Source organism: Mirounga angustirostris, unplaced genomic scaffold (assembly GCF_029215605.1).
Source record: "Mirounga angustirostris isolate CCGP_5_RB_7025 unplaced genomic scaffold, mMirAng1.0.hap1 SCAF_11, whole genome shotgun sequence".
NCBI lineage: Eukaryota > Metazoa > Chordata > Mammalia > Carnivora > Phocidae > Mirounga > Mirounga angustirostris.
This window is the reverse complement of record NW_026991719.1, coordinates 96,908,656-96,931,011: the sequence shown is the minus strand read 5'-3', so window position 1 is coordinate 96,931,011 and position 22,356 is coordinate 96,908,656. Positions and strand designations below refer to the sequence as shown.

At 46.7% G+C, this 22,356-nt stretch overlaps 2 protein-coding genes across 2 annotated transcripts in view; one reads left to right on the top strand and one right to left on the bottom strand.

The window, feature by feature from the left end:
* Nucleotides 1-405: 405 nt before the first annotated feature.
* PGRMC1 (progesterone receptor membrane component 1) lies at nt 406-9,039 on the bottom strand. Its single transcript, XM_045881840.3, has 3 exons — nt 8,609-9,039; nt 5,085-5,240; nt 406-1,778 (listed from the first exon to the last, which is right to left on the bottom strand). The coding sequence occupies exons 1-3, from the start codon at nt 8,934-8,936 to the stop codon at nt 1,675-1,677; spliced, it is 588 nt and encodes a 195-aa protein (XP_045737796.1). The 5' UTR covers nt 8,937-9,039; the 3' UTR covers nt 406-1,674.
* Nucleotides 9,040-14,425: 5,386 nt separating this feature from the next.
* KIAA1210 (KIAA1210 ortholog) overlaps nt 14,426-22,356 on the top strand; it is a 135,910-nt gene continuing 127,979 nt past the window's right edge. Inside the window, 1 exon segment of the mRNA XM_054507800.2 lies at nt 14,426-14,734. Coding sequence (XP_054363775.2) covers nt 14,426-14,734 — 309 coding nt within the window.

The following is a 22,356-nucleotide window of genomic DNA, read 5'->3' as shown; positions in this document are numbered from 1 at the left end:
ATTAGGGCAGTTTAGCTAATGTCAATTCACTTTTTTTTAAAGATTTTATTTATTTATTCGAGAGCCTGCACGTGGGAGGTAGGGGCAGAGGGAGAAGCAGGCTCCCCGCTGAGCAGGGAGCCCAGCATGGGGCTCAATCCCAGGACCCTGAGATCATGACCTGAGCTGAAGGTAGGGGCTTAACTGACCAAGCCACCCAGGTGCCCCTCAATTCACTGTTTCTTAACAGGACAAGCTGGTACTTGGTTTGTGGTGTGAGATCTCTGAAGTTTTGCCCCTTTACTGGTTTCTTTTGGAACACATACACACACACACACACACACACACAGAAGGGAAGCGGAGTATTAAGCTAAAGTAAAATGATCGAATCTGGTTTCTTAGGTTAAGGTTTAAAAACCCACACTATACTGGGTAAAACCATTTTTATTAATTAACCGACCAAGCACTTCATTTTGTTTTCTGATTTGAGGTAAAACCATGAAACACGGTTCACAAGAAAATACAAGGACTAGTCAACTACAATTACAAGAGTTTGAAACCTCACTAGTTGTTCATATAATACTTTTACAAATTCATACAACTGTACAGTCTACTTAAGCGAAGTTTATTGTTAACCAAAAGACCAGTATCAAAGACCTAGACGCTTGGCCTACTACTCTCGCAGTGGCTATGGTTTTGTAACAACAGAAGAGTAACTGTTACCTTAAGGAATATACTTTAAAAACCACTTGGCTAGTGATGTGTACTTTCTTCTTCCTGGGGGGTGGGGTGTGTGTGTGTGTGTGTGTGTGTGTGTGAGAGAGAAGGCTCTCCGGAGAGCAGAGGCCTGCTCCTGTTCAGCATACCCCCCCTCTCTCGGCAAACTGTGTGAAATCACCGTTGTCCCACCGTGAACATGGGGATAGGGGAGAGAGTTCTACGTTTTCTTCATACATTTCGGTTTTCCGGCATGCCAGCGGATCTCTTCCAAAGCTTTCTTTTGAATGTTCAGATCCTGTTTTAAGTCTTACTGTATATTGCTGTGTTAGTGGGGGCATCTGAGTGTCCAGAGGACAAAAAGAATGATGCAGTCTACGAACACAGTGAATGTACTTTTCCCAACCGAACCCAGCTTTGAGATTTCTTTTCTTTTTTTTTTAAACTGGGCAGCTCTCTTTCATCAATACCAAAGAAGGCTCTGGAACACTGCAGATTTGCTTTAGAGGTAGATAAAACAGAAATCATGCAGTTAAGTCAATTGAGAAATAAAGGATTTGCTATCTTGAGGACAGCGAGACTAGAAATTGATCCTTTGTTCTCGGGGCTAGAAGGACTTTGCACAGTTAACATTTTTTTTTTTACCTGTTTGGGGGAAATACCCAAGTCTTACCTGTCTCGCTCAGGAAAAAACGAATTTAAAGGCAGCCTGCACTAACTACAGACAGAAGGGGAGAATCCTAACATTTGGATCGCAGCACTGCAGTTCACGGTCTGGATTTGTGACACACAAACACGCCATGCACTTGAAGACGGAAGAGTTAACTGGTTCAGTGTCACTAGTGATGTTAATTACAAAAACTTAACAGCAAGTTCGAAACTGCTCGAAATATTGAAATCACCATGTTTTAAAGACAGACTGGAATGTTACAAATGATTCTGCAAAATACAAAAATAGATATGCTTCCACGGGATGCTTTAATCATTTTTCCGAGCATTCTCATCTTTTGGTTCTTCCTCGTCAGAGTACACAGTGGGCTCCTCCCCCTCCTTCAGCAGTTTGCCCACATGATGATACTTGACTGGAGGGAAAGAAGAAAACACAAATGAGCACTCTCAGGCTTCACACAGGGGCACTACATTTCAGCTGAAAGCATTCGGGAGAGGCCTGCGGTCCTCAAAGCTGTCGGTCACACAGGACTCACCCCGCTGTCCTTGCCCACGGGGAATTAAGAGTTTCGTTCGGGAGAAATACCAAACAGGCAGCGATGTCGGGCACCGAGTGTGCAAGGGAAGGTCAAAGTGAGTCGTGTCTGCGTGCAGGAGGGGCTGAGAAGAGCAAGGGCTCGTTAGAAGGATTTCAGAACACCTGACGAAGAAGGCTATGCTTTGGAAAACGCATGGAAGGATCTGAGGCGAGAGGGGTTTCCAGAAAATGACAATGCCATGTACAAAGGCATGCAGGCGAGACTGAGCCGATCTGGGGAGCACCAGAGAGACCAAGCTGACAGCAACAGAGCGGGAGTGAGTGTGGGGGGGGAAGCAGTGTGGGGAAGATACTATGGTTGTGGAACGCCAGCCTGAAGCGTCTGGACTTAGTCCTACAGGTGGCAAGGGTTTATGACAAAGGAAGCCAGTCCTCTGGCACACATGGGGTGGTGGTGGCCCGCCAGGCGGATCACAGCAAGGAGACCAGGCGCAGGCTGCCCACGAGGCCAGCGGGTGGATGTGGGTGTGAAGGAACGAGAGCCAGGAGTAGGGTGTCCATGGGAACGGAAAGGCTAGGATATGAGCTACTTTAAAGGAAAACTGGAAACATGAGTTAATGAAGTTAAAACTGGAGCTTCCGTGGACCCAGCTGGGGACTCTGGAGAGGGAGCCCCTCGGCGGGGGTGGGGTGGGGAGGGCACCCAACAGGAAATCCACAACAAGGGCTGGAGAAGTGAAGTCAATGCTGGCAAGAAGCAGGTCTCTGGAAAGCTCTGAGAAAGAGAAGCCCAGTGGAACTGGGCTGGACACTGTCGCAGGGGGTAAGGAGGTGTGGGGAGGAAATGAAGCAGTGGTTAGGGACAAGCACTTCGCAGGCGGTTGACAGTGAAGGGAAGGGATGAGGAGTCTGGTGGATGGAGGGAAGCAGGAGACCAAATTTTTTCCCAACACAAGGAAAAAGCTATGCCTAGCAGTTCAAGCGAGTGGTTAAGGAGGCCAGGAGAGCACGGGAGATGTTGGAGAATACAGATTTAAGAGTGCAAACCAGAAACCCAGCCATCAGGAAGAATGAAAGAAACCTTGCCACTTGCAGTGACGTGGATGGAACCAGAGGGTATTATGCTGAGCAAAATAAGTCAGAGAAAGACATGTATCATATGATTTCCTATGTGGAATTTAAGAAAACAGATGAACACAGGGGAAGGGAGGGAAAAATAAAAGACGACGAAAACAGGGAGGCAAACCATGAGAGACTGGTAACTGTAGAGAACAAACGGAGGCTTGCCGGAGGGGAGGGGGCGCGGGGCTGGGGTAACTGGGTGTCGGGTGTGAAGGAGGGCACGTGCTGGAATGAGCACTGGGTGTGAGACCAACTGATGAATGACTAAACTCTACCTCTCAAACTAATAATAGAGTATAGGTTAATGAAATTGAATGTAAATAACAAATTAACAAAATAAAAGACGTGAGAAGGGAGAGAGCCCCCAGACCACCAGCCCGCCGGCCGCATCCTTGCAGCGCAGCTAATGCAGGGTTAATCCTACCGCTGTCGAGGCTGTCGAGGCCCGGAGCGTCTCCTCTTTCTGCTCTTTCCGCGTGTGGGCAGGAATCAGAGGAGTGACCAACCTGTCCAACCAGGTAGGCGGACCTGCTTTTGTGTGGAATAATCGCCGGGAACAATGGGAACTTTCCCATTTGAACACGTTATAAAGGCCCCTAGGGTGCTCGGGCCGCACAACACAGGCCGGCTGGCGCCCGGGCAACCTGCTTTAAGTCTTGAGTGGCGCTCCGGCGTCACCACAGAATTGGGGGCTGGTCTTAGTTTAAGGGGGAGAACGTTTTTGTTTTTGTTTTTTTTTTAAGATTTTATTTATTTATTTGAGAGAGAGAGAATGAGAGAGAGCATGAGAGGGGGGAGGGTCAGAGGGAGAAGCAGGCTCCCTGCCGAGCAGGGAGCCCGATGCGGGACTCGATCCCGGGACTCCAGGATCGTGACCTGAGCCGAAGGCAGTCGCTTAACCAACTGAGCCACCCAGGCGCCCGGGGAGAACGTTTTTAACACAGTTTTCGCCTCCTTGGGGAAGGCGAGCCCTAGGAGACGGAGCTCTGGGAGTTAGAAATTACAACTCGCTGGTTCCACATGGAAAAATCCATGTTTACAAAGGCATCCTTAGGATACCAAAGAAATCAAGGGTGATGTTAGATAGCTGAATTATGTTTTCCAAGTAAAAAGACCTGCTCTAGGCTTGAAAGCTCTACTTCTGTCTGCTTGGGACCCAGAACCTAAAGGTAGAGCCACAGCTGGCTAATAATTAGCCCACAACTCTGAAGTCAGCATTATTTTCAAAGAAAACGGTTGGGTTTAGCCAAAAGAGTCAGTAATATTTAACTGGCTATAGAGAACAACAAATAGAAAGGATACATTTTTAAAATAAAAAAATCTTTTAAGCGCTGGTCATGGTCTTTATATACTGTTTTAAAGCTGGGAAAGATTAGTCAAATTCTTAGCAGTGCAATGTTGCTAAAGTGATCATTAGACACTTAGGTTTGACAAAAGCCAATTCCTCAATTCTCGAAATTTGAACTTAACCCTCATCCTCACTGCCCCCTCCTCCCAAAGACCTCAGCCTTATAGCATAAGCCAGGAAACAAGCGGCCTCCTTTTTTTTTTTTTCCTCTCTCTTTTTAAAAATGCAGACACCATTGTTGCTAGGCAGATTATAAGCATCATTTGTAGATGAGGCCTACAGTTAGGCTCAATTAGATTCAAAGAGAAGCTGTTTTGTAGAACACAAGTCTCCCATTCTTCGACAGAAATGTGGGCTGCTTTTAAACAGCAAGCCTTACTAGTGAGGACTTCTGAAAGTCCCTCTCTGTACCCTACAGATTCTTTCCCCTACATGCCAAGCACCAAATCCTAGTGTGGAATCTATGCGAACCTGTCAAAGATTTAAATCTAGAGATTTTAGCTAGAGAACTAGCTAAAAATTGGATGCAATCACAGCAAGTGACTCAGCATTGTTGCAATTACTTCAAGCCATGAACTTGATCCGTCCAAGATTCAGGAGCCTATCAAAATGCTCCCCAGTTTCAGGCTGCTTAGTAATAACTATTGTACTGCTGTGAATCCCATTACTGGTAGAAATTTGATCCAGGCACAATTTTTAAAAAATGCTTACAAGTGAACTGAGAGTCCCAGTCACTCAGGGTCTCCTGCTGGGCAGGAGTGAGGTCAGAAAGGTCATCGTACTCGTCCTTCAGTGCTTCCTTATCCAGGCAAAACGTGGCAAGGCCCCGGGATGCGTCTCTTCCAGCAAAGACCCCGTATGGCCCCTCTTAAAAAACAAACAAAACCAAAGACCAATTCTTTATTAGACAGTCAATTTCTCTGTGGTTCATACACAGAAAATGGCTTCCTTACCCATCAACAAAGACAGCCCTCCTTTGCAGTACCAAATTCCATTTGGAAACCAGAAGTGATGTCGATACTTTCATCATTATGTAGTGGCTCCCCCCAAGGACCTGCTGTCATCAGACTTTTACAAATCAATATGCTATACATTATCATCCATTTCCTGTGATTCTCAAATAGCTAATAAAAAAGCCACGAATGATTATCTCCTGGGGCAGGATGGGGTGGTGGTGGTGGGAAATCATCCAAGATAATACTAAATCCAAGGGTCAGAATTCAACTTTAGGACGTTGAACCCAGAGCCTGTCTCTGTTCCAGGCATTTGGGCTACACCAGTGAAAGTTATGGCTCCTTAAGGTAGTAAGTACTAAGACAAAAATGAGAACATCTCCTTATGAAATGTATTCTGATAAGTTTTAATGAGTCAAAAGTATCTTATAGTGATCTTCGGTTGTGAGACTGGCATTTGCAGCAAAAATCATTTGGTAGGAGTATCAGTGGTCCAGAAATCTATCCCCATGTTAAATAATCTACACTGTCAGTAAAGAAGAGGTAGCAGAGGAGATCGGCTCCGTCACTGATGAGCTCGAAGACTCAAAATACTTAGATTTTCATGGGAAAAAAAACCCGACTGAATTAATATCTCCAAATAATTATATAAAACATTAGAATGTTATTATATATTATACTGAACTTTTGTCTAAGAGAGTGGTGAATTATTTGTAGGTACTTAAAGTAGATGTTTAGACTTATTTAAATATTGCACAAGTAAAGGAAAAGAAGCCAGTGTACTTTAAACTATGTATTGTTTCCCCAAGGGAGATTGGATAGCAACTCTGACATTAAAGTTTGTAGGTAACCACTATGCCAAGTATGAGAAGAGATCAAATTTCCATATGGCCTGGTCACTGGAAACCTCAATTCCCCTAAGAATTTTTTTTTTTTACAAATTAGACAAAATTTATGATCAACTTTTAAATGCAAATAAAGTTCTAAAGAAAACTGGTTGTTTGCGGTCTTCATTATATACTATCATGTCTACTAATGAAGGTTAAAAAAAAAACCCATTACAGTTTTCACAAATGTGTGTGTGTGTGTGTGTGTGTGTATACACACTTCTCGTGGATATGGTAGCATCCAGTACTTGAAAATAGGCCAACTGTTCTGGTTTGGAACCAGAACAAGGGACCTCGTTACTTCAGAGATTATGGTCACAGAGTACTTAAAAATGGCTCAAGGGGAGCACTAAAAGTTTTTGGAGAATATAGATTATTCACCCGAATGTATCTTCACTAGAATGTAAGCTCCATGAGAGGAGATGTGTGTCTGTTTTGCTCACAGCTGTATTCCCAGTACCTACAAAACTGCTGTGCATTGAATAACGGGCACTGGAATGAGTAATTTTTAAGAATCCTCTGTAACATGAACGATCATTTGCACATGATTCACATATTCATGGGCTCACGGGATGATACCACCCAGCAGAGACTGAGGAGATCTCACAATGGGCCATCCTTAGCATTTTTCAGAGGGACAACTAAGGCCCAGAGAGAACAATGCTTTGCACCAGGTCACACAGCTAGTCAGTAATCCAACCAGGATTAGAACTCTGGTCGCCTGACTCCCAGAGTTTTGTGTTTCTGTGCACAGGCCTGCATTCCTCTCAATGACTTTGCAAATTACAACCCTATGATGTTGCCCCATGTACCCGGCTGGACTCCTTGATGGGTGTAGCTCAGGAGGGACAGCTATTTACATGATTATGTAAAGTGGAAGCGACAGGGAAAGTGACAACAAAGGTGTGGTTCTCAAATTCTTTGGACAGTTACATGGCCTACAGAAAGCAGGTCTTCTAAATCAGCGACAAGGAAAAACCGCTAAGGGGACCAGTTCCGGAAGAACCTGAACCCATCTGATTTTGATTAGTTGGGCTGGGCGAGTAAAAAAACAAAGCAGGAGTGGAGATGATGGACATCACCGCCTTCTAAATCCTCTTCAGTCTCTCCAGACCAGTGGGGCAGAGGGCCCTCCATGTGGACACACTCCCTGAGCTCCCTGTTTTTAGGAGTCCATATTAGAGGAGCTAAAATCTCTTCCTCCCCCTCTCCGGAATATTCTACAGGGCACGACTTTCCAAACCTGGCCGCTTCTCAAATGTGCCTGGGGGGGAGCCGCTTAAAATGCAGATTGCTGGACCTCCCCCACCGTGGCTGCGATTAAGCCGGGAATCGGTGTTTTTGCTCAAGCGCATCAGGTGATTCTGATCCGCAACCAGGCTTAGAAAGCCTCATCCCTAAGGCCCTCCAAGCCTGCCCCCCTCCAACGGCTCAGCAGTCATCCACCCCCATTTCCCCTCTGGTTGGCTTTTCCTGAAATCCCCACACCCAGCAGTCCTCACAGCCCTACCCCTTTTGTTTCCCAGGATCCTCCCATTTCTCCCTCCCTCCATTTTTAATTTTTTTTTTTTTTGGCTTCCAGTCCTTTCTCTCCCGCTACAGACTAAAATGCTGTGTTACCTTCTCATCGCGCCACGTTCCCATTGTCCGCTACGTTCAGCCTCCTTCCGCCCTCCGTCAGCTGCCCACCCCCCCCACGGAGGCTCCCCGTTCACCTTCCAGCTTTTCGGTCGGCCACACACAGCACGCGCACACACATACCAAACACATGCCACACACACATACCTGACACATGCCACATTCCGAGCGCGCGCGCGCACGCACAGCCGCGCCTGGCAAGCCACGGCCACGGCCACGGCCACGGCCCCGGCCCACGCACTCACACATCACCCGCCGGCACGCACTCGGCTGCTACCTGCCGCCCATCCCACCTCCGCTCTCCTGCTCCCGCACCTTCACACACACGCCGCGGCGGCCTTCGCGTCTTCTCGCAGGCTGGACCTCCCCCCTCCGCTTCCCTCGAGACGCCCACGTTTCCCTTCTCCAGCCCGACACCGCCCCTCCTTCCAGGAACCCCCAAACCCCATGCCCTCGAAGCTCCCTCGGCACGGCGCGCGGCCGTGCCCCCCCTTCCAGGCCGGCGAGCTCGCCTCCCACCCCCCCAGGCCCCCCCCACCCCCGGCCCCGGGCGCTCCAGCCTTCTCTCCTAACCCCCCACCACCCCCCATCCCGGCGCTGGCGGCGTCCCCCGCCGGCCGCAACCCTTCTAGAGCGCCCCTCGCCCGCTGCCGCCGGGGAGCCGCCATTCCTCCCCTCGGGGGCGCCCCGCTCCTCCTCGCCTCCCCCGGCCGGGGCCCTTCTTTTGTCTCCGCGTCCCCTGGGCGGCCGCCGTTACCGGGCCCGTAGAACTTGCGGCCTTTGGTCACGTCGAACACCTTGCCGTTGATGGCCATGAGTATGCGCGGGTCCTGGACGCCGTCGAAGCGCCGCAGTTCGGCAGGGGTGAAGTCGCGCCGCTTAAGGCGGGGCAGCGGGGGCGGCTCGTCGTCGTCGCTATCGCTGCTGGCCGCCGGCTGGTCCCCGCGCACGATCTTGTACAGCAGGAAGACGCAGAGGCCGAGCAGCAGCAGGTTGAGCGGCGACGTGAAAATCTCGTGCAGCAGCCCGCCACCCTCCAGCTCGCTCGGGTCGGCGCCGGTGGCCGCCACATCCTCGGCAGCCATGATCTCTGGAGCAAAGGTTGGGCCGGGCTAGGGAGGGCTCCGGAACTCGCTGCTTCCTCCTCCCTCTCGGCGAGCTAGTGGCGCGCGGGGCTCAGCGGACAAGGACTAGCCGGCGGAGGAGGCGGGGCGGGGCGGGGCCGAGGCGGGCGGAGCCTCCGGGCCCCGCCTCCCCCGCCGCCCGCCCTGGGCGCCGCGACGCGTCCAGCTCCGGCCCCCGCCCCCGGCCCCGGGACGGTCGCTCCCCTTCCCCCGGCCGGATCCCGCCGCCGCCCCTCCCACCCCCGCGGAGGCGGCGGGAGCGGCACCCCCCCCCGGCCCTACCTGCGAGGCGGTGGCCCCAGCCTCACGCCATCCCCGCGCCAGCCTCTAGCTGAGCGCGACGCGGCGCGCAGCCCTCCTCTGCACCCTCGCCGGCTCCTTGCACCGCGACCCGCTCCGAGAGCCTCGGCTTTGGCGAGCTCGGTTCGAGGCCCGCTCGGCCACCTGATGCGCGCCACCCACGACTCCATTTCTCTTGCTTCAGCTTCTCCCTCGCCTTCCACTCTGAAGCTGCACCTTTCCCCGCCCATCCCCCCGGGGACCGCGAGGCTCCCTTGGGGGACGGGAAGGAAACTCTCCTCGAGCTCCTCTTTCCACCTTGGAGGCCCAGACTACCCATTTCCACCTAGAGAACCCCCTTTTACTCTCCTTAATGACCCTTCTCCAGTCCTCCCCGCCAGAGGCTGTGGCGTGGACACCCCCGTGTAGCTCAAGTCAGCGCACAGGCCCCTGCCTGACAACTCTCCCAATATCTGGGGGAGACCGATCGGCTCTCCGGATGAAATTGGATTCATTCTCGGAAATCTAAACCGTTTCGCAATCACAGATTTGCTCAGTCCCAACGCATCAGCAAGCAGCCTTCTGTTGTTGCCTTTTTTTTTTTTTTGGCTCAGAATAATGACTGAAGTTTCTTTGTTGGCAGAGTTGTTTTATTTGAACTCTGTCGAGCTACCCTTGGCAGTCTCAATAACCCTGTACTGTAGCCCAGACGAAAGCGGGAGTTTGGAAAGATCCTAAGTTTGGTCCCTTCCTTTCCTGGGTATTTCCACCGGCTATTGATGGGCTAACAGTCTGCACGGGAGCAGGCCTTACGGAGGAAGGGCCGTCTCTACCCTTTAGAATCCTAATCCGGCCGCCCTCTTCAGTGTCACGGGGTGGGGGGAGGGGAGCGGAAGAAAGGATAGAGAGAAGGGGGGAAAATAATTAAAACCAAGCCCTGCACACATCTGCAACCCAGAGCAGTACTTTTCCATCAAGAGTTCTGTTCGCTTGCACATAATTTACTCCCCCTCTCAACACGCAAGAGATTTGAGAGAATTGGCGTCTTACCTCAGAATTCTAAAAATTTCTGGCACCAACTGCTTCCATCCCTGCCCCCACCCCATCTTCTTAAATCCTTTAAAAGTACGTATGAGCGGAATAATCCTTAAATCGGGCCCACACATTTTTCCCCCCACAGATCTAAATTTAGGGTTAGCTGAAATGGCCCTCACAGATCTTTTGTCAAACCTCTTCCATGTAATCAAGGGAAAACAGGCTTAAACTGAGGGCCCAAGGCCGGAGTTACACTCTAATTATCTTTTGTTTTAAAAGTCTATGGCCCAGATATTTTTAAAAACCAACAAACTTGTGAAATATATTTTCATCTAATGATAGAGAAAGGGTTAATACCTTGTAAGAGCTCATTTTCATTGATAAGAAGATCCAGAAGATGCTAGTCAATAAATGGGCAAAAATGGAAATAGGTAGTCCACAGAAGAGGGGCTACCAATGGTGAGTAAGCATATGAAAAATGTTCAGTCTTACTGGCAATGGAAAATGGAGATACTCTTGTCACATACCACCTTGCTGTCAGAAAGATGCAGCAACCAAAAAAAGGATGATCTACAAGGCTGGCCCGAGAGTGATGAGACCCTTGTACACTGTTGGGAGTAGAAATTGATATAATCTTTGTCATTCATAGAAATACTTTCTGTCCATTAATCCCACTTCTAGAAATCTACTTTTTGGTCCAGTTCTTTGACCTCTAGGAATCCATGCCAAGGAAACACTTAGAAATGCAAAGATTTCATTACTAAGATGCTTATCAGAAAAACTTTTTTTTTTTTTTTAAGTAGCGAGCTCTATGCCCAATGTGGGACTCGAACTCATAACCTCGAGATCCAGAGTTGCATGTTCTGACTGAGCTAGCCAGGTGCCCCAGAAAATCACTTTTAATATGAGAAAATTGGAAACAACCTAAATGTTAAACTTTAAGAAATAGCTAATTAATCCACTTGAAATGTGACAAAACCACAAAATATTATTATGACATGCATGACATGGGAAAATGCTTATGTCTTAAGAGAGGAAAACAGGATACAAAACTATGCAGTATGAAAACTCAACTATGTAAAAAAACATGCATTAAAAGGAAGCCTAAATGGAAACATGCTAAAATGTTAACTGTTGTGATTGTTAGTTTCTTTGTACTTTTCTATGTTTTCTGCAATGAGCACATGTCACTTTTAGCCTCAGGAGGAAAAAAAAAAGATTTATTATTACTTTTGTGAAAAAAATGTGGAACGGTAATACATGCTCATTGTAACAAACTTAAACAATATGTAAGTGCATAAAAGAAAAAATGAAATTCATTCTCTCTCTCCCAGCTCCCCAGGCAATCTTTAAATGGGGCCCACACATTAGTAGGTTGGTTTATATTCTTGCAGACATGGGAAACACACACACACACACAGATTTTGTTTTACAAAACTGGGGAAATTTAAAAATTATAAATGGTTTACCAGGTTTTTTTCCTAATGAAGAGAGATACAAAGTAAAAACTAAGAATAACTCATTAGCTCCCACCCAGATAACACATATTGAAATTTTTTTAAAGTCATATTTGTTTGTCATAAAATTCAAACTATGGAAAGACACAAAAGGTAAATTAAAGTCCTTCTCTTCAGCCCTGATTCTCTCTCCTCAAAAATAAGCACTGTTGGAAGTGGGGGAAATGTCAAACACAGAAATACAATACTGTGTGATATCTCTCATATGTGGAATCTAAAAACAGACACTGAACTCAAAAAAACAGTGGAATGATGGTGACCAAGGGCTGGGGGTGGGGGAAGGGGAGAGATGTTGTTTAAGGGTGCATACTTGCAACTAGTAGATAAATAAGTCCTGAAGAGCTAATGTACAGTACAGTGATTATGGACAACAAAACTGTATCTTAAACATTAAACTTGCTAAGAGACTGGATATTAATTGTGCCCACCACTAGAAGAAATGATAATTACATGATGAGACAGAGGTGTTAGCTAATGTTACAATAACAATTGTATTACAATATAAATGTATCAAATGTACACCTGAAACTTACACGATGCTGTATGTTATCTCACTTATGCTTTATCTTTTTTTTTTAATTTGAGAGAATGGGGGGTGGAGAGCAGAGGGAGAGGGAGAGAGAGAATCTCAAGCAGACTCCCCGCTGGGTCTAGAGCCTGATGTGGAGCTCGAGCCCACAACCCTGAGATCATGATCTGAGCTGAAATCAAGAGTCAGACACTTAACCCACTGAGCCACCCAGGCACTGCTATATTTTATCTTTTTTTTTTTTTTAAGATTTTTTATTTATCCATTTGACAGAGAGAGACACAGTGAGAGAGGGAACACAAGCAGGGGGAGTGGGAGAGGGAGAAGCAGGCTTCCCGCTGAGCAGGGAGCCCGATGCGGGGCTCCATCCCAGGACCCTGGGACCATGACCCGAGCCGAAGGCAGACGCCCAATGACTGAGCCACCCAGGCGCCCTATATTTTATCTTAATAAAAAGTGGGGGATATGCCTTTATGGAGGGCTGGGGAATTTCTAATTTTCTTCCCCCACACAGAGGGTAGAAAAGTTGTGCAACTTGAAACCCCAAGCAGTGATACAGTTTGAAAATATAAATGCTCTCAAAACATATTTGATATTAAGGTGGGCTCTTAAATAACCCCGGGATGTTGAGATTGTTGAGGAAAAGCATCACCTCCACCTCCCCGCCCCCCCCCCCCCGCCCCACCTCATTCTGGCTTATAGTTGGTGAAAAGGTCCAGAGTTCTCAAATTCTGTGGAAATTGGAAGGGAGCTCCTGACTAAAAAGCCCTCTCCAGAACATGAGAGTTGCATTATATGTGCTCTTTGGCTTCAAATCAATTTCTAAAGCTTATGTACTAGACCTGAGGGCTACTTATATCACAAGATATATATTAAGTCTGTTGATGTTTCCAAACTCCTGCCTCCTTTAAATTATTTTCAAAAGCTTTTAAAGAAAAATAGGACAATTGGTTGGTTAGCTAGAAAATGTGTGGGAAGTAATTCAACTTCACTAGTAATCAAATCCAAAAGAACAGAATAACAACGTACCACTTTTCATCATTCAAATTACTGGAGCATTCTGTTTTGCCTTTTGTTTCTTGAAGCTTTTTAAGAATGGTAATTCTTGGTGTTGGCAAGCATACAGCAAAGGCAAGCACTCTGACACAATGCTGGCAAGAGTGAAATTGCTAGAATGAAAGATCCGTTTTGTTCACCGGTGTATTTCAAGCCCCTAGACCATGTCTGCCTCAATAAAGTGGTAGGCACTCAATATTGTTGAACTAAATTATATTTTAAGTGAGTATAGACTTTCTAGAAAGCCCTTTTGGCAATATGCGGCAAGAGCCCATTATTCCTAACCTGTGACCAAGGAATTTAACTTCTAGAACTTTTTCTTAGGGAAGTGCTCAGAGATGTGAACAGAAGTTTGTATAGAAAAATCACAGGGGTGCCTGGGTGGCTCACTCGGTGAAGTGTCTGCCTAAGGCTCAGGTCATGATCTTGGGGTCCTGGGATGGAGCCCGAGTCGGGCTCCCTGCTCAGCCCGGGAGTCTGCTTCTCCCTCTCCTCCCTGCTCATGCTCTCTCTTGCTATCTCTGTCTCTCTCTCTCAAATAAATAAATAAAATCTTAAAAAAAAAAAAGGCAGAAAGGAAAAATCACAAAACATGATCATGACCTGAGCCTTAGGCAGACGCTTCACCGAGGAATTGGAAACTGTACTTGTGATTCCTTTTGCTGGAATGTTCTTGCCCAAATATCCTCATGGATCATTCCTTCACCGCTTTCAAATTTTGAAACATCCTGCCCCTCCTCTCCATCCCCCTTCTTGGCTTTATTTTTCTCCATCGCATTTACTGCTTCCTCATTTATAATATCCCTTACTCACTTTTTTGGTTATCTCCTTCGACTTGAATGTGAGCCACACAAGAAGAGAAATGTTATTTCCTTCCCTACTGTAGCCCCTGTACTTAGGATAGTGGCTGACGCATAGCAGGTGCTCAGTAAACTTATTTGTGGACTTGAATTGATTTGAAAATGGAAATGCACTATGTGAAACATACACGCACAGACAAGACATGAAGGAAATACACCTAATAGTTAATGACAATGGCGCTTCCGCCACCGCTGCGGCCGCCTCGCGGTTCCCGGGGCTCCCGGGGTGGCGGTGTCCCTGTCCACCTGTCTGCACCTGATGTCTGGAGGCCTTTGGAAGGCGCGCTGCGCAACGACTCCAGCGTGGAGCTGAGCCAGTACCGGGACCCGCCCTTCCGGGGTGACCATGAAGAACAGGAAAAATTACTGAAGAAGAGCTGCACGTTGTATGCTGGAAACCTTTCCTTTTGCACCACGGAAGGGCACACCTATGAACTCTTCAGCAAAAGTGGCGGCATAAAGAAAATCATGATGGGCCCGGATGTGGGTTCTGCTTTGGGGAGTCCCATTCAAGAGCAGGTGCAGAAAATGCCATGAGGTACAGACATGGAACTTGTCTGGGTGACCGGATCATTCGCACAGACGGGGATGCAGGCTTTAAGGAGGGCAGGCAGTATGGCCGTGGGCCATCTGGGGAGAGCCCCATCATGAAAACTCACTCCTTTGGCCTGTTGAATTTGTGGGGCACTACCCAGGGTCTGCAAAGCTGCCCACTTTTCCCAGCCTTTTTAATTTTTTCAAGAAATCTCTACATTCAAGGTGGGGCTCGAACTCACAACCCCGAGATCAAGAGTGGCTAAGATCCAGGGACTAAGCCAGCCGGGCGCCCCCACCATGCTTTGTTCAAGGTCTCTACTGAGCTGGAAGCCTTTTCATGGTTTTCCTATTAAGGGACAGAATCCAAAAGAAAGCCTTTAATTCTATAGTCTTAGAATCTTGGCCATGTGTCAGGTTACCAGAATGATTTTATGTTACCAGGTTGCCTTCGATGGCAACAGATTTTTTTTTAAGATTTATTTATTTAGGGCACCTGGGTGGCTCAGTTGGTTGGGCGACTGCCTTCGGCTCGGGTCGTGATCCTGGAGTCCCGGGATCGAGTCCCGCATCGGGCTCCCTGCTCAGCGAGGAGTCTGCTTCTCCCTCTGACCCTCTCCCCTCTCATGTACTCTCTCTCATTCTCGCTCTCTCAAATAAATAAATAAATCTTTAAAAGAAAAAAAAGATTTATTTATTTATTTGAGAGCGAGAATGAGATAGAGAGAGCATGAGAGGGGGGAGGGTCAGAGGGAGAAGCAGACTCCCTGCTGAGCAGGGAGCCCGATGCGGGACTCGATCCCAGGACTCCAGGATCACGACCCGAGCCGAAGGCAGTCGCTTAACCAACTGAGCCACCCAGGCGCCCCGATGGCAACAGATTTGATCTCTGATGTTGATCTATCAGCTCCTAAACACCACACTTCTTCTAGGAAGATGGAAAATTTAAAAAAATTGATAGTAGATTCATGGTCTACATTGGGGCCTAGTGTTATTATGTAAACATTTTTAAGTGTGCAGAAGATAAAATGTAATAAATGGGGTTTTGCTGTGTTGTACAGCTTTGCTCTAAATTAGTAGCTCTTTGACAGCTGACTTTGCTTTCTGTGTTGAGTTCTCATCTCTAAAGGCAAACTCAGGAGTCAAGGGAACTTCCTAATTTGTTGGGGCAAAAGTAAGGCTTAGACTGTCCCAGGGGAGACTGCCAGCTTATGTGCTTTATGTATTAGGACTTGAAAAGTATTGACTGTACGCATTTTTCAAAAGATGTGTTTTACTTAAAGCTACCAGAAAAGGGTTTATGCATCACACTGATGCATTTTCATAGTGATCTTAGGAATGGACTGGGTTTCAAAAGAGCTTGAAGATCAAGAGAACATTTAACCAGGACAATCTGAATTGCTTCCCTCAGGAAATGTGTGTCGGCCAATTCTCATATTGAGGTTTGCCCCCCCCCATTCTGCTTACTGAGTTTCAGAGCCTTGTTAGTGAGCTGATGGCCTCTACAGAGAAGGGGGTCTACAAAATTTATTTTGCCTTTGTAAGGCATGAGGTGATTTCTCTAATATATGTGAACTCTTGCTCACTTAAACGGTTTGCCTAATACAATTTTCCCTGACATAAGTGAAATTTTTTCATCTAGCAGCAGAGCATCTCCTAACTCCCACTAGAGTCTGTGGAAGTTGGGGCTGAAGTATCTCGATGTGAGCACCTTTCCCATTATGGGAAGAATAGGTTCTCTCATCAAGTTCAAGCTGAATATTTGGATTTTTAAAAGCTGTGTCTAGTTGTATGTGTTTAGGTAAGAACCATTTGCAGATGTTTAATGAGGACGTATCCTTCATTTTAAAAATTTCTTTTACACTGTAGTTTGAATGAATGTATTTTATAATTTTGTAGTAAAACATAACTCAGATTTCTATAGGCCTTAACGCAAACAGTGGTTCCTGCTTGAATTGTTGGACTGAGTTATCATTGTCTCTGCCATTACTTCACCTAGAAAGAGGGACATTGGAACTCTTAAAAAGAAAAAGTTAATGGAGGTTCTGGGTGGCTCAGTCGTTAAGCGTCTGCCTTCGGCTCGGGTCATGATCCCAGAGTCCTGGGATCAAGCCCCACATCAGGCTCCCTGCTCCTCGGGAAGCCTGCTTCTCCCTCTCCCACTCCCCCTGCTTGTGTTCCCTCTCTCGCTATGTCTCTGTCAAATAAATAAATAAAATCTTAAAAAAAAAAACAACTTAAAAAAATAAAAAGTTAATGACATCTAGTATGTTAACTAGAGTGGAATTAAAATTTTAAAAAAGTTAATGACAACTATTTCTGGGTTGTGAGATTATGGATAATTTTGGTTCCTTTTTTGTACAGTGAGCATAAATTATTTTTATTATTGTAAAAAGTAATACAAAGTTCAAACAATGAAAAGGATAAAACCCAAAACTTCAAAATTGCCAACCATGTCTTACATAGTAGAAATATATGGATTCCAAAACAACCAGCCAACCGAGCGTATGGATTCTACATTTTCAATTTCAGAGGTTACAGTAGGCAGCACTTGGTGCTGAGATTTTAAAGACACCCAAAAGGGGCCTGTCCATCTATATTCATTTGACCTTGCAGACCTCTTGAGACCCTGCCCCGTGCTAGGCTCTGTGGTAGATGTTAAGAATGCAAAGTCTTTGCCCCTCAAGGAAGGAGCTCACTGTCTAGCAACAGAAGACAGTCAGTCAAAAGGTCATAGATGCTGTGATCATGGTCTGCGCACGATAAGGAGGAGGTAGAGAAAGGAGGGATGGAAGGTCTGATCTAGGAAGATTTCACGCAGGAGGTGACTCTGGGCTGAGCCTTAAAAATGTTCACCAAGTGGATAAGGAAGCAATAAGTTTTCTAGGGAAACCAGTGGTTCTCAAACTTCAGTGAGGATCAGAATAATCTGGAGTGGGGGGAGGGTACTTATTAAAAAGTCTATTCCTGGGGCGCCTGGGTGGCTCAGTTGGTTAAGCGACTGCCTCCAGCTCAGGTCATGATCCTGGAGTCCCGGGATCGAGTCCCGCATCGGGCTCCCTGCTCAGCAGGGAGTCTGCTTCTCCCTCTGACCCTCCCCCCTCTCATGTGCTCTCTCTCTCTCTCATTCTGTCTCAAATAAATAAATAAAATCTTTAAAAAAAAAATAAAAAATAAAAAATAAATAAAAAGTCTATTCCTAGGGTCGGCCCCCAAAGATTCTGATCCAGTAGGTCTAAGGTAAAGCCCGAGAATCTTCATCTTTAGTAAAAGCTAACATCGTTGGAGCACTTCCTAGGCAATGTTCTAAGCCCTTTGTATGGAATGACTCATGTCCTCTTCTTTATTGCAATATATTTGACATGTAATATTGTGTTAATTTCAGGTGATACATTTATATATTGCAATATGATTGCCATGTAGTGATAATTAGTGCCTCAGGCACATTACATCGTTAGCATTTCTTTTTAGTGGTTGGATAACTCATGTACTCTTCATAAAACGCTGTGAGGCAGGTAGTTTGTGGGGCAAACTCTGTGGGGCCACCTCAGTGTCAGAGCTCCCTGTGGGATCGACTGAGGCTGTGTTGTGACTGCTCTCTGGATCCTGCTTCCTTGCCTTACCCTTCAGGTGTAGATCCCAAGAGCACCCTCCAATCAACTTCTGATAAACTAACTCTCCATCGTAGAGTCTGTTTTCCTAGGGAAACTGACCGAAGACTAACCTTCCGTGATCTGGCCTCAGCCTGCCTATCTAGCTTGATTTCTTTCTACTTCCTTCTTATCTTACCTTCAACAACTATACTAAAACTAGGAGTGATGTGGCTAACATCACAGCTAAGGTGTATTGAGTGCTACGAACACTTTCCATATATTAACTCATTTATCTCTCATGAGTTAGGTTCTATTATCATCCTCTTTCTATAGATGAGGAAACTCTTACACAGAGAGGTTAAGTTATTTGCCCAAAGTCACACAGTTAGTAAGAGGTAGAGCTGGGATTTAAACCCAAAAGTCTGGCTCCAGAGTCCAGGCTTTACATGAGATCATTTTTCTTTGTAGAAGTATTATGTTGGTAGGAACCTTGAGGATGCATTGGACGGATGGGTACTGGAGCAGGGACGCCAATGAGGAGCCTTCCTCCGGAGGAAATGGGGACGTGAATCAAGGCTGTGATAGTGAGGACATAAACACAGGGACGAATGTGACATATGCCAAGGAGTTGGATGCAACAGGGCTTAAGATTCCTCCTCTACTTCTCCTGTTCCCTCTACAACAATAATTTGCCCCAAGCCCTTGTTTGGGTGAGTGGGTAGATGGTGTGTCATCCACCGAGAGGGGGTATACAGGGGAAAGAGCAAACTTGCAGAAAGGACCTTGCATTCAGATGGGGGTTGTGTCTTAAAGTGTGATTCATGGATCAGCAGTGTAGGCATCAGCTGGGAGCTTGTTAGAAATGCCCCATCTTTGGGGTGCCTGGGTGGCTCAGTCAGTTAAGTGTCTGCCTTGAGCTTAGGTCATGATCCTGGGGTCCTGGGATCAAGCCCTGCATCGTAGGGCTCCCTGCTCGGCTGGGGGCGGGGAGCCTGCTTCACCTTCTCCCTCTGCCCTTCCCCACTCCCGCACCCCAGCTCGTGCTCACTCACTCTCCTTGTGCTCTCTCTCTCTTAAATAAATAAATAAATAAATAAATAAATAAATAAATAAATAAATAAAAGAAATGCCCCATCTCAGGCAATATCCCAGAACTACTGAATCAGAATCTCCAATTTTAACAAGACGCCCACATGAGTCACATGCACATTACTGTTTAAAAAGCACAGGCATAAGGAAGATCTTGGTGGACACATCCAGTAATGTGTCCAGTTGGATCTTTGGGTTTGGAGCTCAGGCTAGACGTGTGCAATGGAGAGGTAAAGAGAGGAGAACCCAGCCTGTGAGCAGATCACCAGGGAGAATGTATACAGCAGAGGTCTCGCCAAGGCTCATTGTACACTATGCTAAACCAAGGTTGAAACTTGTTGGCCCTGGTGATTAGCACTGTCTCGAATGCATGTTTATTTGACCTTCACACTGTGTTAATTTTTAAAACACTAAATGTAAACATTTTAAAATATTAAATGTAAACACCAAAAGATTTTTACGTAAACCCATATTTCCTGCTTCTTGTGAAGAGTCAGACAATCTGCAGTCAGATCTCTCTGTGGCAGCAACCGGCCAGAGCTGACTGGCAGCTTGCCTCCACTTTTCCTTTTACTGTATCCCCCCCACGCTGAGACCAGATATCAGTTGTCTTTTATCATAGTTGCTCTGTTTTTATTAATAGTGAAGAAGAGAGTCAAATGTTTTTTGTACTCATGACTCTATCAAAAATGAAGAGAAGAGGGTTACTGTTTCCTTTTTTTTTTAAAAGATTTTATTTATTTATTTATTTGTCAGAGAGAGAGAGAGCACAGCAGGGGGAGCGGCAGAGGGAGAGGGAGAAGCGGGCTCCCCGCTGAGCAGGACTCGATCCCAGGACCTGAACGGAAGGCAGACGCTTAACCGACTGAGCCACCCGGGTGCCCTGAGGGTTACTGTTTCTTTAAAAAGGTGGGGGGAGGTATATTTCTTTGTGAATTGCAGCACGTACTCCACAGTCTCGCACCCATCCATCATCCTCCCATTACGCATTCATATTGTTTGCCTGGCATCTATAGGGGGTTAGTGGGTTGTGGAGAGAAAAAGAGGGCCAGGATCCAGTCTCGGGGAAGATTACCATCGTAGGGATAGGGAGAGAAAGAGGAACCCACCAAAGAGATTGAGAATAACAACTGGGAGAATTCGGTCAGACCAAAGCAAAGAGAGGAGAGGTTCACAATGTTGAGCACTGCTGAGTCAGCAAGGAGTCAGACTAAGGAGTAAGTTGGCCAAGGCCACTAACAAACCCCAGGGTTACCTAAGCCAGAGTCCTTTTAATGTTGCATCGGGAGGGAGGAAGCCTGGTTCCAGTGGCTGTGAGGGTCGGGGAGATCTAGCTCTCAAACAATAAGCTTTAGAAGCTTGCCTCCAGGGAGCGGGATGGAAGACAGGAAAGTTGGCTTTCTTGGTTTGATTTGTTTTTCCTAAAGCGTAATAGACTTAGGCCAGCAGTGCCCATGGCCGGTCAGCCGATGCTCAGAGGCTGAAAATACAGGAGGGGGAGGGATATTCACCAATCTTGTGGCAGGAAGTGAGACGGGAGACCTTGAAATCAAAAGGACAGGCACAGGGATGTGCCTTGTCCTTTAAGAGGGGAGGAAGAGATGTGGGGACCTCAAGGTTGAAGGAATTTTCACCTGATAGCCTCAGTGTTTTCCCTGAAGTAGGAGGGCAAGGTCAACTGCTGGGGGAGTTGAGGGGGGAGGGGGAGGGAAAGAGCAGGGACTTGAGTGCTGGCCAAGGTTAATATTTTCTCCATTCCCTCCATAGGGGCTTTTAGAGACAGGAAGAAAGAGGAGAAATACAGGCACTATGTTGCCTAGGAAACTCAGTGGTTTGCTAAAGCAATAGTAGGGTTGTTTTTAATCCGATTAACCCATTCCTATCCATTGTCACATAAAAGAGGAATGGTGAATAGGGGCGGAAACAGAATCTGACATCACAGGGGACACAGAGGCATCCCTCTGTAGCTAGGGAAAATATGGGGGCATGAGTAGCCCTGGGACAAGAGACTTAAATAAGATGGGAGGAATCATCAAATAAGTGACAGGTATAGGATATCAAAGACAAATTTCCCCTATCTCCTTTTGCTTATGTGTAAACACACACACACACACATACACACACACACAGAGGCTCCATATCTCAGCATGTATATACCTGTGATCCTACTATCCTGCCTAGAAATATCTAGGGTTAAACTTCGGGAATTATTCCTTCTTTTACTTTTTGTGCATGGCAGGATAATCTCATTAATTGTAGCTTTGCTAAATAAAATTGATTTTTCTCTCCCTTACTCAATCTTGCCACAAAAGGTGGCCAGGGCTGGTGACAAGGCAGTCTGGACTTGAATTGCCTGAGGACTTGAATTCAATCCTTGAATTGCCAGAGGACTTGGTTACCATACGGTCACGGTTAGGGAGAGCTTGCAGCTGGATTGTCTGAGATTGGCAGCCTCTCAGGGTGGAAGGACTGGTGTGTGGGCCAGCCCTGGCCAGTGCTTGATCCCCTAACTCTGGGCACATATTAGGGAGGGGGCAGAGTCCCAGAGTGTCTGGGATCTACGCCCTGGGCCCTTCCGCCCTCTAGAAGCCCAGAACAGGAGGTGTATACATTCTACTGAGGGAGCCTTTTCCTCCAGACTCAGTTGTCCCCCTCAAGTTCATCATTCTTGGTGACTTTAACATCCACGTGGATGACCCATCCCACACCCTGGTCTTCTACTTCCTTGATGTTCTTCAACTCCAACCAGCTTTTCCGTCTAGTCTCCATTGGCCACCTTCCCTCTTGGTCACATATGAGACCTTTTCAAAACCTAACCCTGGTGAAACCCAACTGTCTCCCTATTCCCTAACTACACATAACTGCTGAACATGATAGCGGGGAGCACAG

What these genes read in the sequence shown, in the direction of transcription:
- PGRMC1 (XM_045881840.3), bottom strand. Translation starts at nt 8,936, where the DNA reads ATGGCTGCCGAGGATGTGGCGGCCACCGGCGCCGACCCGAGCGAGCTG. An exon ending in CCGCAAGTTCTACGGGCCCG is followed by an intron (nt 5,241 to 8,608) that starts GTAACGGCGGCC and finishes TTGTTTTTTAAG; the next exon opens with AGGGGCCATACGGGGTCTTT. An exon ending in CTGGGACTCTCAGTTCACTT is followed by an intron (nt 1,779 to 5,084) that starts GTAAGCATTTTT and finishes CTTTCCCTCCAG; the next exon opens with TCAAGTATCATCATGTGGGC.